The sequence below is a fragment of the Pangasianodon hypophthalmus genome, chromosome 29 (genome assembly GCF_027358585.1).
Source record: "Pangasianodon hypophthalmus isolate fPanHyp1 chromosome 29, fPanHyp1.pri, whole genome shotgun sequence".
Taxonomy (NCBI): Eukaryota; Metazoa; Chordata; class Actinopteri; order Siluriformes; family Pangasiidae; genus Pangasianodon; species Pangasianodon hypophthalmus.
Window position 1 is genome coordinate 998,991 of NC_069738.1, and position 12,735 is coordinate 1,011,725.

Genomic DNA, 12,735 nt, shown 5'->3' on the forward strand with positions numbered 1-12,735 from the left:
CATTGTTAGGTAATTTACACTAACTAACTCGTCACGTTAAGCCTTCTTCACTGTGAAGCTCTGAAATAGTGACACGTTGCTCTTTAATAAATAACAATAATAAATAACATGTAATCTTTAATGTGCGTTTGGGGGCGTTTGCTCTAAATGTTTGCGAGTGTTTGTTCTGTATGAAAGTCATGAACCTGCACTGATGGATAAAGCGCTAAGACGAGGCTTTCAGACACTTAATATTTATTCGGAAAAATGAGGAATATTTAGAAAGCACAGTTATTAAATGATTAGTCCTGTTAGTAAACATTTTACAGAATTCTGTAATCATCAGTCACGTGTGCATGTAGGTCAGAGGTGTCCGAATCTGGGGGCCGGATTAGACCAGGTCAAAATATCTGAGGTCCAATCACTGTTCTCCAAAATATTATTCTTAAATTATTATCAGAATTTTAAATCTAGAAGAACTTCTGAATTTAATCTGCTGTAGAGTATCAACTGATGGCAAGATGATGTTCATAAAGTTCTGCCTTTTATTTTTTTTGGGAACAAATGACATTGACCTCTTTATTTAAGTACGCTATATACTCTTCACCCTCAGAGAAACATTTTCCACATGTAGCATTGTCACTAACTAGCTCGAGTAATTCTCCTGCGCCTCCTTGCTCTGATAAAGAGTAGCTTCCTCCACGAGAGCATCCAGCTGCTTCTGGTTCTCTGCCTTTTCACCCCCTGTATATTTATAGAAATGCCTTTGCAGTGCTTTGTTTCATAATGTCTGCTGAAATGGCCTGTTTTGAGCTTTGTGAGCTGAGTCCAGTGAGGTGAAACACAGTGCAGGTTTACAGGACCGCTGCTGCCACCGTCAGGTGAAAGGAAAAACTGCATAGTATTGGAGAAGCCACAGAGCTTGGACACCCCTGACGTAGGTGATGGAGTAAGTGCGCATGGAGGAGTGTAAAGTTAAATAAGCTGCAGTAAAGCGCAGTGAGATAATCCACTGGCCCTAAACGGAGAACTTCAGGAACATTCAGATATAATGAACAGTAACAGCTCACTTCACAGATCGCAGATACAACACTGTGACCGCCGTCCACAAGTAAAAAACAGTACGTGAGGTGGCTGGATTCTAGAAACTTTATAAACTTTAAACCAAGTTTTTACCAAAACAGAGTTTTTCTGTTAATTATATACTCTATGTCTCTACCTGAAGAAAAAAATTAAGTTTTCAATGATTGATATTCATTTTAAAAGGAGAATCAACATCACTGACATCCAAAAAACTATGGACTTGAACCCAGGTGTGCGATATTCCATGTTTCATGTCACATGATGTGTTTTATGTGTTCTAACACCATGATGTCACTTCATGAACAAAGAATGACAATCTTTGTCTTTTTCTCTGTGACACAAAAATTGTAAAGTGTACAGCCGGCTTTACACGAATGATCTAAAACACAGAGTCCATCATTTTGTGATTAGATGGATAGATCCAATTTCTATCTCTCTCTCTCTGTCTCTGTTTCTCCCTTTCTTTCTCTGTCTCTCTCTGTTTCTCCCTTTCTTTTTCTGTCTCTCTCTGTTTCTCCCTTTCTTTCTCTGTCTCTCTCTGTTTCTCCCTTTCTCTCTCTCTCTCTCTCTCTCTCTCTCTCTCTCAGGTTCACGCTAGCGAACAACAAAGCAACAGTCAATCATTAACTTTCCACATACATGTTCAAGGCAGAGCCACAATTTCTGCAATATTTAAACTGAGATTTTCTGAATTCTACGGAAATTATATAATAAATTATATTATAAAGGTATAATGCTGTAAAAAAGTGACGAATCCAAATGACAGGTTTGAATGATTCCTCAGACCCAAACTACAGTGTGTGTGGTCCGATGTTTCTTCAGTTCCCCGCTCACATCTTTAGTTCCTACCTGCAATCAGTTCTCGTTTACTGTCTGACGCAAAAATGGAAGAAATACTTATAAGCGTGCTCTCATTAAATGTGTATAGAGATGTTAGAAAGAAAAATAAAGCTTGGAAGGAAGTAGCAGAGATCGCTAGTGCTTCTGATGAGTAAACATAGCTAGAGCAACTAGCTCGCTTTGCTAATCTAATCTGAGAATGAAGCCGAGCGCGTAACACGTGAATCACACAAATGATTTTCACACTGATTAATGCATTATTTAGGGTTTAACTAATTAGCTTTAGAAGCTATATGTAGCTATTAGTGTTTCTGATCATTACTTAAAAATAAGAATGCTGGACAGGCCACGCCCACAGTAGTGGGACAGCAGTAGTGTTTCTACATGCTCATGAGGACAAACTACAAGCGACACGCCGTTTGATCTTCGTCCACTGATTCACTCATTCCTTCTCTTCAGTTCCCACGTCTGCTTTGTCCTGGTTGCTCTCCACGGCTCTGCAGTGACTCAGGTGCTGATGGAGGCCTTGGAGACTGGACTCAAACAGACAGTAGGGACACTGGTACAGTTCCTGTCTGTGGAGCAGGTTGATGTGGCGGGTCAGGAGACTTTGCAGCATGAAGGTCTCACTGCATTCTTTACAAACGTGCGGTTTAGGGACGTCGTGATTGCGGCTGACGTGGCGCAGTAACGAGATTTTACTCTTGCAGCGCCGTTTGCAGAATTTGCAGTCGTAATACGGGGCACTCGAGTTCTCAGAGTACCGCTCGACAGCAGCCGCTTGCTCCTCGTTAGCTGCTTGCATGCTGTCGGACACGTTCACGTCTTCATGCTCATCATCTTCGCCACTTGACACAGAGCTCCGCTTCCTCTTCTTCAGAGCGTCCTCGTTGGATGTTTCTTGTTTGCGTTGTTCTGTAGCATCGTCATTATCAGGTTTTATCTCGGGATTAGGACTCCTGTCCTGCTCGTGTCCCTCCCTGTGTCTGACCTCTGTGTCACCTTCATCGGTCACTTCGTCGTCTTCATCCGTCTGCACCGCTTTCCTAACGGTGAAGCAGTGCCTCGCCAGCAGGTGCTCGAACAGCACAGCGTAGTCCTTGGATGTGAAGAAGCAGATGTGGCAGTGGAAGAGTTTGGCCGTGCGCTGGTAGAAAACCACTTTACCCAAACGGCCCACACACACGTCCTCACACTGGAGGGGGTGCTGCGAGCCAACGTGGATCTGGAACGAGAACTTGGCGCCGCATCTGTAGCGGCAGTACGGACACTGTATTCCAGAGCTCGCCGTCCGCCGCTTCACATCTCCTGTGGATAACATCTGAGGTTCAGGCTCCTCAGCCTCTCTGAGAACACGAGCTCCTCGACTAACTGAGGCATCTTTACTATCGCTTTGGGTCAATCTCTGGAAAAGAACGAGTGAAACAGTGAGGAGAAATGGGAAAAGGACTAATCAATCAATGAAGCACATTCTCTTTACCTGCAGAGAAACAGTCTGATCACAGGTTTGTGCAGAACTTTCTATCTCCATGCTCTTCACATCCAACCTGAAAAAAAAAACATCTCCACTGTTACATACGAGTGCAAAAAGGTAAAGTAACAATTAAAGCTGTTTACTCCTGTACGTGTAATGTTTTCCTACGTAGCTATAAAACTCGTCTCTGTCTGTGTTTGTTTCTCACTGACTTCACAAGCTAGGAAATGGTTCATCTCTTTAAATCCCAGTCTGATCTGGATGTATTTCACGATCAATGATCAAAGCAAAGCAGACTGCAAGAGTGTGAGAACATCAAGAGGAGGAACTGCAGCATCTTCCTACAGTACAAATACCTGATAAAACATCTTCTCCTAGTGAGGAGAAGACCTGAGTGCTCAGAGCAGAATCTGTGACTTGTGCACGGAAAAGTGAAACGGCGTGCGGAGAAACATGAGGCCGAGAGCACTTCAGTTCTGCGAGCACTGAGACACTCGCACTTTCCCTTCACTCTACAAGATGAAACTGAAGGCACCATGTTCTCGTTTTTAATGATCACGCTCACTGATACTTGCTCTGCGCACTCAGGTCAGTCTTCATCATACCCTCTATTAAACACACTTTTTAAACACCATAAAGTCTTTACACATAAAATTCAGCATGAGGAGATCATCACTAGCAGCAAACTACACGAACAGAGCGAAATAAAATGTTCCATGAACAAGAAGTCCCTGTTTGCTTAACACTCATTTCAGTATCAACAAGTAACAAAAAACTTTTTTTTCCCACTAGCGTTGTTTATATCCGGGTCACTCGGGGGATCCGCCATTTTGTGGGTCAATAAACGATGCCTCGCTGATGCTCCTCAGCATGAAGTTCTAAGTTTTCTGTCAGTATTCGCTGACATTTAGCTACAACTTTTGAAAGAAACTCGCTCTCTTCATCTGATATTTTTTGTCTTAGCAGAACACCTCTGTACCCGAATGAACAACCTGCTGTCACACCATCCCCTAAATCCTTCACAGCCCTGGCAGCAGCAGTCATCAATTTCTTGCTTTCATGGTGATTTTCTGACCTTTGGTGCCCCTTAAGGTTTTCTTCTGATTGTTTCACACAGCTTTCATTACTTTCAGTGGTCATTTTCACGGAAGGCGCCCAATCCAGATGTGTGAAATCATACAACTCAGCCTTGTCACCTAAACGACATTAAGCACTATAAGTACATGTGTATCTATAAGTATGTTAACAAATGTTTAAAAAATACATAATAAAATATTGCTCATTATCGTTTCATAACATCTGTATAAAACCCAGGGTCCACTGGCTGAAGGTTATATGGATATGTTAACAAATTAAAAAAAAAAATACATCATAAAATATTGCTGATATGCTCATTATAACATCTTATAAAATAATTATATATAAAACATCTGTATAAAACCCAGGGTCCACTGGCTGCAGGAGGAAGTTTTGTTTAACAGCAGTACATAGTTTTATTTTTTTATTTACATAGTTCTTAAATATACATATATTTATTATTTGTATGATAATACAAAGTTCAGGCAATTCTTCTGAGCAGAAAGATGACAGTTACAGGATAAAGAGTAGTAAGAGTCTTATCTTTTCAGAGCAGAGTCTCCTGTTTTACAATAAATCTGTTGATTTAGCTAAACTTCATACTTTTCAACGTAATTCATGAAAACGTTACACGGTGCACAAACCACACAGTTAGATGTTGACTTGTGCATGGTTGTGTACAGAGGTACAGACTTCTCACCTGTCCAGTCTCACCTGCTGAAATCTTTTTTTTTTTTTTTGTCACGGCATTTCTGAAGAAGATAAACGCTTTGTGGTGAGACTGAGGTGTGCGTTATGAACACAAAGAAACAAAAGTATAAAATACAACATGCACTGAACAAAATATAACCTCTGACCTGTGACAAAGTGATCTGAACAAACTTTGGAATACTTTGTGGGTTTAAAATCCTTTCTGCTAATACGTTCGATCCACAGCGCTCGTCTCCACCTGCTCAGTTCCTCGGTTCTCGCTCCTTCTGTGAGTCTGACAGCTGGAATGGAGAAGAACTTCCTTTTAACTTTATCACCTGACCGACTTCTGCACCCGCTCACCACACAGGTGTGACCCATGACGCCCCGGCACAGCTTTCACACAGGTATTACAGCACTGACTCCTAACACACCCTCTGACCCACAAAATGGCCACCACCTCAGGAATCATGGGAAGCGTGACGTCATTCAAACCTATCACTGCATCCTTAATCATGAGAAATAAATAACACACCTTATGTAAATCAGCATAGAGAAGCTACACTCCTAGCAAAAAATGTGCTAGTGACCTTGTTTAAGGAGTAAATATAAATAAATATATAAATATATAAATATATACACAAACCTTTTTGGGTTCTCCAGAGAAACAAACCCTTTAGAAGGTTAAATAGAAGCAATATAGAAAAAAAAGGTAGCCAGCTAACAAGCTAACATGAGCATAAACACACCACACACACCCTATAAACTGTTCCTGTGCGCTCACCTTCTATACTAAACTATAAAAAATAAAATTAAAATAAAGGAATTGCTGTGTTTCTACAGCAGCCTGTAATTTTTAGGCTAATTGTAATTTATTTTTGAAGCTCTTCTTCATGAACTTGCTGGATGTAAACACACACAACACCGCCCCCTGGTGGATGACGAGAGACATGATGTGTGCTTATGGACCAGAACCACGACCCAGAACACCAAATCCCTCTCTCACTAACTCTAATAACGCGAGAAACACACTTATACAGATTTAAACAAAACTAATTCATCACCTGGAAAGAATAATTCAGTTTACCCCAAACAGCACACAGTTTATACTGACCTCTGCTGGTCAAATTGTGTAACTACATCACAGCTAAAGAGTGCAGCTGGAGATTACTCAATAATGCATGTTTACATTTTAATTATTTTCACAGAATTGGAACTGTATTTTTCTTATCACGAACTAAAACGCTTAAATGTCAATAAACGCAAAATAACAAAAGAAAATGTATGTATTATGGGACGTATTAGTTTTTGTTTCCGCCGGTAGGAACTGAGTTTCTCAGCACTGTGAGCAACACGGACTGTGTTCAGTGATACACACAGAACCGGAAGTGAACAGCACACACGTGAAGATGGGGAAACAGAAGAAACATGGGCAGTTTAAATCTGGATCTAAACTTAAACCCGGATTTAAAAAGCGACAGAATAAATGCGTCGTCATGTTCGATGATAAAGACAGACAGTAAGTGAACAATTATGCTAATGAGTTAGTGAAAAGAAGTGCACTACATAGTGTACTAGTGCACTACACACACTGTATACATAGTGTACTCCATATCCTAGTGCACTACACACACTGTATACATAGTGTACTCCATATCCTAGTGCACTACACACTATACATAGTGTACTCCATATCCTAGTGCACTACACACACTGTACACATAGTGTACTCCATATCCTAGTGCACTACACACTATACATAGTGTACTCCATATCCTAGTGCACTACACACACTGTATACATAGTGTACTCCATATCCTAGTGCACTACACACTGTATACATAGTGTACTCCATATCCTAGTGCACTACACACTGTATACATAGTGTACTCCATATCCTAGTGCACTACACACTATACATAGTGTACTCCATATCCTAGTGCACTACACACACTGTATACATAGTGTACTCCATATCCTAGTGCACTACACACACTGTATACATAGTGTACTCCATATCCTAGTGCACTATACACACTGTACACATAGTGTACTCCATATCCTAGTGCACTACACACTGTATACATAGTGTACTCCATATCCTAGTGCACTACACACTGTATACATAGTGTACTCCATATCCTAGTGCACTACACACACTGTATACATAGTGTACTCCATATCCTAGTGCACTACACACTATACATAGTGTACTCCATATCCTAGTGCACTACACACACTGTACACATAGTGTACTCCATATCCTAGTGCACTACACACTATACATAGTGTACTCCATATCCTAGTGCACTACACACACTGTATACATAGTGTACTCCATATCCTAGTGCACTATACACACTGTACACATAGTGTACTCCATATCCTAGTGCACTACACACTGTATACATAGTGTACTCCATATCCTAGTGCACTACACACTGTACACATAGTGTACTCCATATCCTAGTGCACTACACACTATACATAGTGTACTCCATATCCTAGTGCACTACACACACTGTATACATAGTGTACTCCATATCCTAGTGCACTACACACACTGTATACATAGTGTACTCCATATCCTAGTGCACTACACACTGTATACATAGTGTACTCCATATCCTAGTGCACTACACACACTGTATACATAGTGTACTCCATATCCTAGTGCACTACACACACTGTACACATAGTGTACTCCATATCCTAGTGCACTACACACACTGTATACATAGTGTACTCCATATCCTAGTGCACTACACACACTGTATACATAGTGTACTCCATATCCTAGTGCACTACACACACTGTATACATAGTGTACTCCATATCCTAGTGCACTACACACTGTACACATAGTGTACTCCATATCCTAGTGCACTACACACACTGTACACATAGTGTACTCCATATCCTAGTGCACTACACACACTGTACACATAGTGTACTCCATATCCTAGTGCACTACACACTGTATACATAGTGTACTCCATATCCTAGTGCACTATACACACTGTATACATAGTGTACTCCATATCCTAGTGCACTACACACACTGTATACATAGTGTACTCCATATCCTAGTGCACTATACACACTGTATACATAGTGTACTCCATATCCTAGTGCACTACACACTGTACACATAGTGTACTCCATATCCTAGTGCACTACACACACTGTATACATAGTGTACTCCATATCCTAGTGCACTATACACACTGTATACATAGTGTACTCCATATCCTAGTGCACTATACACACTGTATACATAGTGTACTCCATATCCTAGTGCACTACACACTGTATACATAGTGTACTCCATATCCTAGTGCACTACACACTGTATACATAGTGTACTCCATATCCTAGTGCACTATACACACTGTATACATAGTGTACTCCATATCCTAGTGCACTACACACACTGTACACATAGTGTACTCCATATCCTAGTGCACTACACACACTGTATACATAGTGTACTCCATATCCTAGTGCACTACACACACTGTATACATAGTGTACTCCATATCCTAGTGCACTACACACACTGTATACATAGTGTACTCCATATCCTAGTGCACTACACACTGTATACATAGTGTACTCCATATCCTAGTGCACTACACACACTGTATACATAGTGTACTCCATATCCTAGTGCACTACACACACTGTATACATAGTGTACTCCATATCCTAGTGCACTACACACACTGTATACATAGTGTACTCCATATCCTAGTGCACTACACACTGTACACATAGTGTACTCCATATCCTAGTGCACTACACACACTGTATACATAGTGTACTCCATATCCTAGTGCACTACACACTGTATACATAGTGTACTCCATATCCTAGTGCACTACACACTGTACACATAGTGTACTCCATATCCTAGTGCACTACACACTGTACACATAGTGTACTCCATATCCTAGTGCACTACACACACTGTATACATAGTGTACTCCATATCCTAGTGCACTACACACACTGTACACATAGTGTACTCCATATCCTAGTGCAGTACACACACTGTATACATAGTGTACTCCATATCCTAGTGCACTACACACACTGTATACATAGTGTACTCCATATCCTAGTGCACTACACACACTGTATACATAGTGTACTCCATATCCTACTGCACTACACACACTGTATACATAGTGTACTCCATATCCTAGTGCACTACACACTATACATAGTGTACTCCATATCCTAGTGCACTACACACACTGTATACATAGTGTACTCCATATACTAGTGCACTACACACACTGTATACATAGTGTACTCCATATCCTAGTGCACTACACACACTGTATACATAGTGTACTCCATATCCTAGTGCACTACACACACTGTATACATAGTGTACTCCATATCCTAGTGCACTACACACTGTACACATAGTGTACTCCATATCCTAGTGCACTACACACACTGTATACATAGTGTACTCCATATCCTAGTGCACTACACACACTGTATACATAGTGTACTCCATATCCTAGTGCACTACACACTGTATACATAGTGTACTCCATATCCTAGTGCACTACACACTGTACACATAGTGTACTCCATATCCTAGTGCACTACACACTGTACACATAGTGTACTCCATATCCTAGTGCACTACACACACTGTATACATAGTGTACTCCATATCCTAGTGCACTACACACACTGTACACATAGTGTACTCCATATCCTAGTGCAGTACACACACTGTATACATAGTGTACTCCATATCCTAGTGCACTACACACACTGTATACATAGTGTACTCCATATCCTAGTGCACTACACACACTGTATACATAGTGTACTCCATATCCTAGTGCACTACACACTGTACACATAGTGTACTCCATATCCTAGTGCACTACACACTGTATACATAGTGTACTCCATATCCTAGTGCACTACACACACTGTATACATAGTGTACTCCATATCCTAGTGCACTATACACACTGTATACATAGTGTACTCCATATCCTAGTGCACTACACACTGTATACATAGTGTACTCCATATCCTAGTGCACTACACACTGTATACATAGTGTACTCCATATCCTAGTGCACTACACACACTGTATACATAGTGTACTCCATATCCTAGTGCACTACACACTGTACACATAGTGTACTCCATATCCTAGTGCACTACACACTGTATACATAGTGTACTCCATATCCTAGTGCACTACACACACTGTATACATAGTGTACTCCATATCCTAGTGCACTACACACACTGTGTACATAGTGTACTCCATATCCTAGTGCAGTACACACTGTATACATAGTGTACTCCATATCCTAGTGCACTACACACTGTATACATAGTGTACTCCATATCCTAGTGCACTACACACACTGTATACATAGTGTACTCCATATCCTACTGCACTACACACTGTATACATAGTGTACTCCATATCCTAGTGCACTACACACTGTACACATAGTGTACTCCATATCCTAGTGCACTACACACACTGTATACATAGTGTACTCCATATCCTACTGCACTACACACACTGTATACATAGTGTACTCCATATCCTAGTGCACTACACACTGTATACATAGTGTACTCCATATCCTAGTGCACTACACACACTGTATACATAGTGTACTCCATATCCTAGTGCACTACACACACTGTATACATAGTGTACTCCATATCCTAGTGCACTACACACACTGTATACATAGTGTACTCCATATCCTAGTGCACTACACACACTGTATACATAGTGTACTCCATATCCTAGTGCACTACACACTGTACACATAGTGTACTCCATATCCTAGTGCACTACACACACTGTATACATAGTGTACTCCATATCCTAGTGCACTACACACTGTACACATAGTGTACTCCATATCCTAGTGCACTACACACTGTATACATAGTGTACTCCATATCCTAGTGCACTACACACTGTACACATAGTGTACTCCATATCCTAGTGCACTACACACTGTACACATAGTGTACTCCATATCCTAGTGCACTACACACACTGTATACATAGTGTACTCCATATCCTAGTGCAGTACACACACTGTATACATAGTGTACTCCATATCCTACTGCACTACACACACTGTATACATAGTGTACTCCATATCCTAGTGCACTACACACTATACATAGTGTACTCCATATCCTAGTGCACTACACACACTGTACACATAGTGTACTCCATATCCTAGTGCACTACACACTGTATACATAGTGTACTCCATATCCTAGTGCACTACACACACTGTATACATAGTGTACTCCATATCCTAGTGCACTACACACACTGTATACATAGTGTACTCCATATCCTAGTGCACTACACACACTGTATACATAGTGTACTCCATATCCTAGTGCACTACACACACTGTATACATAGTGTACTCCATATCCTAGTGCACTACACACACTGTATACATAGTGTACTCCATATCCTAGTGCACTACACACTGTATACATAGTGTACTCCATATCCTAGTGCACTATACACACTGTATACATAGTGTACTCCATATCCTAGTGCACTACACACACTGTATACATAGTGTACTCCATATCCTAGTGCACTACACACACTGTATACATAGTGTACTCCATATCCTAGTGCACTACACACTGTATACATAGTGTACTCCATATCCTAGTGCACTACACACTGTATACATAGTGTACTCCATATCCTAGTGCACTACACACACTGTATACATAGTGTACTCCATATCCTAGTGCAGTACACACTGTACACATAGTGTACTCCATATCCTAGTGCACTACACACTGTATACATAGTGTACTCCATATCCTAGTGCACTACACACACTGTATACATAGTGTACTCCATATCCTAGTGCACTACACACTGTATACATAGTGTACTCCATATCCTAGTGCACTACACACTGTATACATAGTGTACTCCATATCCTAGTGCACTACACACACTGTACACATAGTGTACTCCATATCCTAGTGCACTACACACTGTATACATAGTGTACTCCATATCCTAGTGCACTACACACACTGTATACATAGTGTACTCCATATCCTAGTGCACTACACACACTGTATACATAGTGTACTCCATATCCTAGTGCAGTACACACTGTATACATAGTGTACTCCATATCCTAGTGCACTACACACTGTATACATAGTGTACTCCATATCCTAGTGCACTACACACACTGTATACATAGTGTACTCCATATCCTAGTGCAGTACACACTGTATACATAGTGTACTCCATATCCTAGTGCACTACACACACTGTATACATAGTGTACTCCATATCCTAGTGCACTACACACACTGTATACATAGTGTACTCCATATCCTACTGCACTACACACACTGTATACATAGTGTACTCCATATCCTAGTGCACTACACACACTGTATACATAGTGTACTCCATATCCTAGTGCACTACACACACTGTACACATAGTGTACTCCATATCCTAGTGCACTACACACTGTATACATAGTGTACTCCATATCCTAGTGCACTACACACTG

General features: G+C 40.8%; 2 protein-coding genes across 7 annotated transcripts in view; one reads left to right on the top strand and one right to left on the bottom strand.

The window, feature by feature from the left end:
- Positions 1–506: 506 nt before the first annotated feature.
- LOC113527139 (chromosome alignment-maintaining phosphoprotein 1) lies at positions 507–6,144 on the bottom strand. 5 transcript variants are annotated; one of them, XM_026914681.3, is made up of 5 exons: positions 5,790–6,144; positions 5,311–5,651; positions 4,452–4,572; positions 3,383–3,449; positions 507–3,307 (listed from the first exon to the last, which is right to left on the bottom strand). In XM_026914681.3, exons 2-5 carry the CDS (start codon positions 5,522–5,524, stop codon positions 2,345–2,347), a joined length of 1,365 nt encoding a protein of 454 aa, XP_026770482.3. In that variant the 5' UTR covers positions 5,525–5,651; positions 5,790–6,144; the 3' UTR covers positions 507–2,344. The 5 variants fall into 5 exon arrangements, with proteins under 5 accessions (XP_026770482.3, XP_053087444.1, XP_053087446.1 ...); XM_053231469.1 differs by having other exon boundaries at positions 5,311–5,445; positions 5,790–6,139; XM_053231471.1 differs by lacking the exon at positions 4,452–4,572 and having other exon boundaries at positions 5,311–5,445; positions 5,790–6,140.
- A 347-nt stretch (positions 6,145–6,491) lies between these two features.
- nol12 (nucleolar protein 12) overlaps positions 6,492–12,735 on the top strand; it is a 9,991-nt gene continuing 3,747 nt past the window's right edge. For both annotated transcript variants that reach the window (XM_026915456.3, XM_026915457.3), the window contains exon 1: positions 6,492–6,662. In XM_026915456.3, coding sequence (XP_026771257.1) covers positions 6,553–6,662 — 110 coding nt within the window. In that variant the 5' untranslated portion in view covers positions 6,492–6,552. The remainder of the gene's footprint in view (positions 6,663–12,735) is intronic.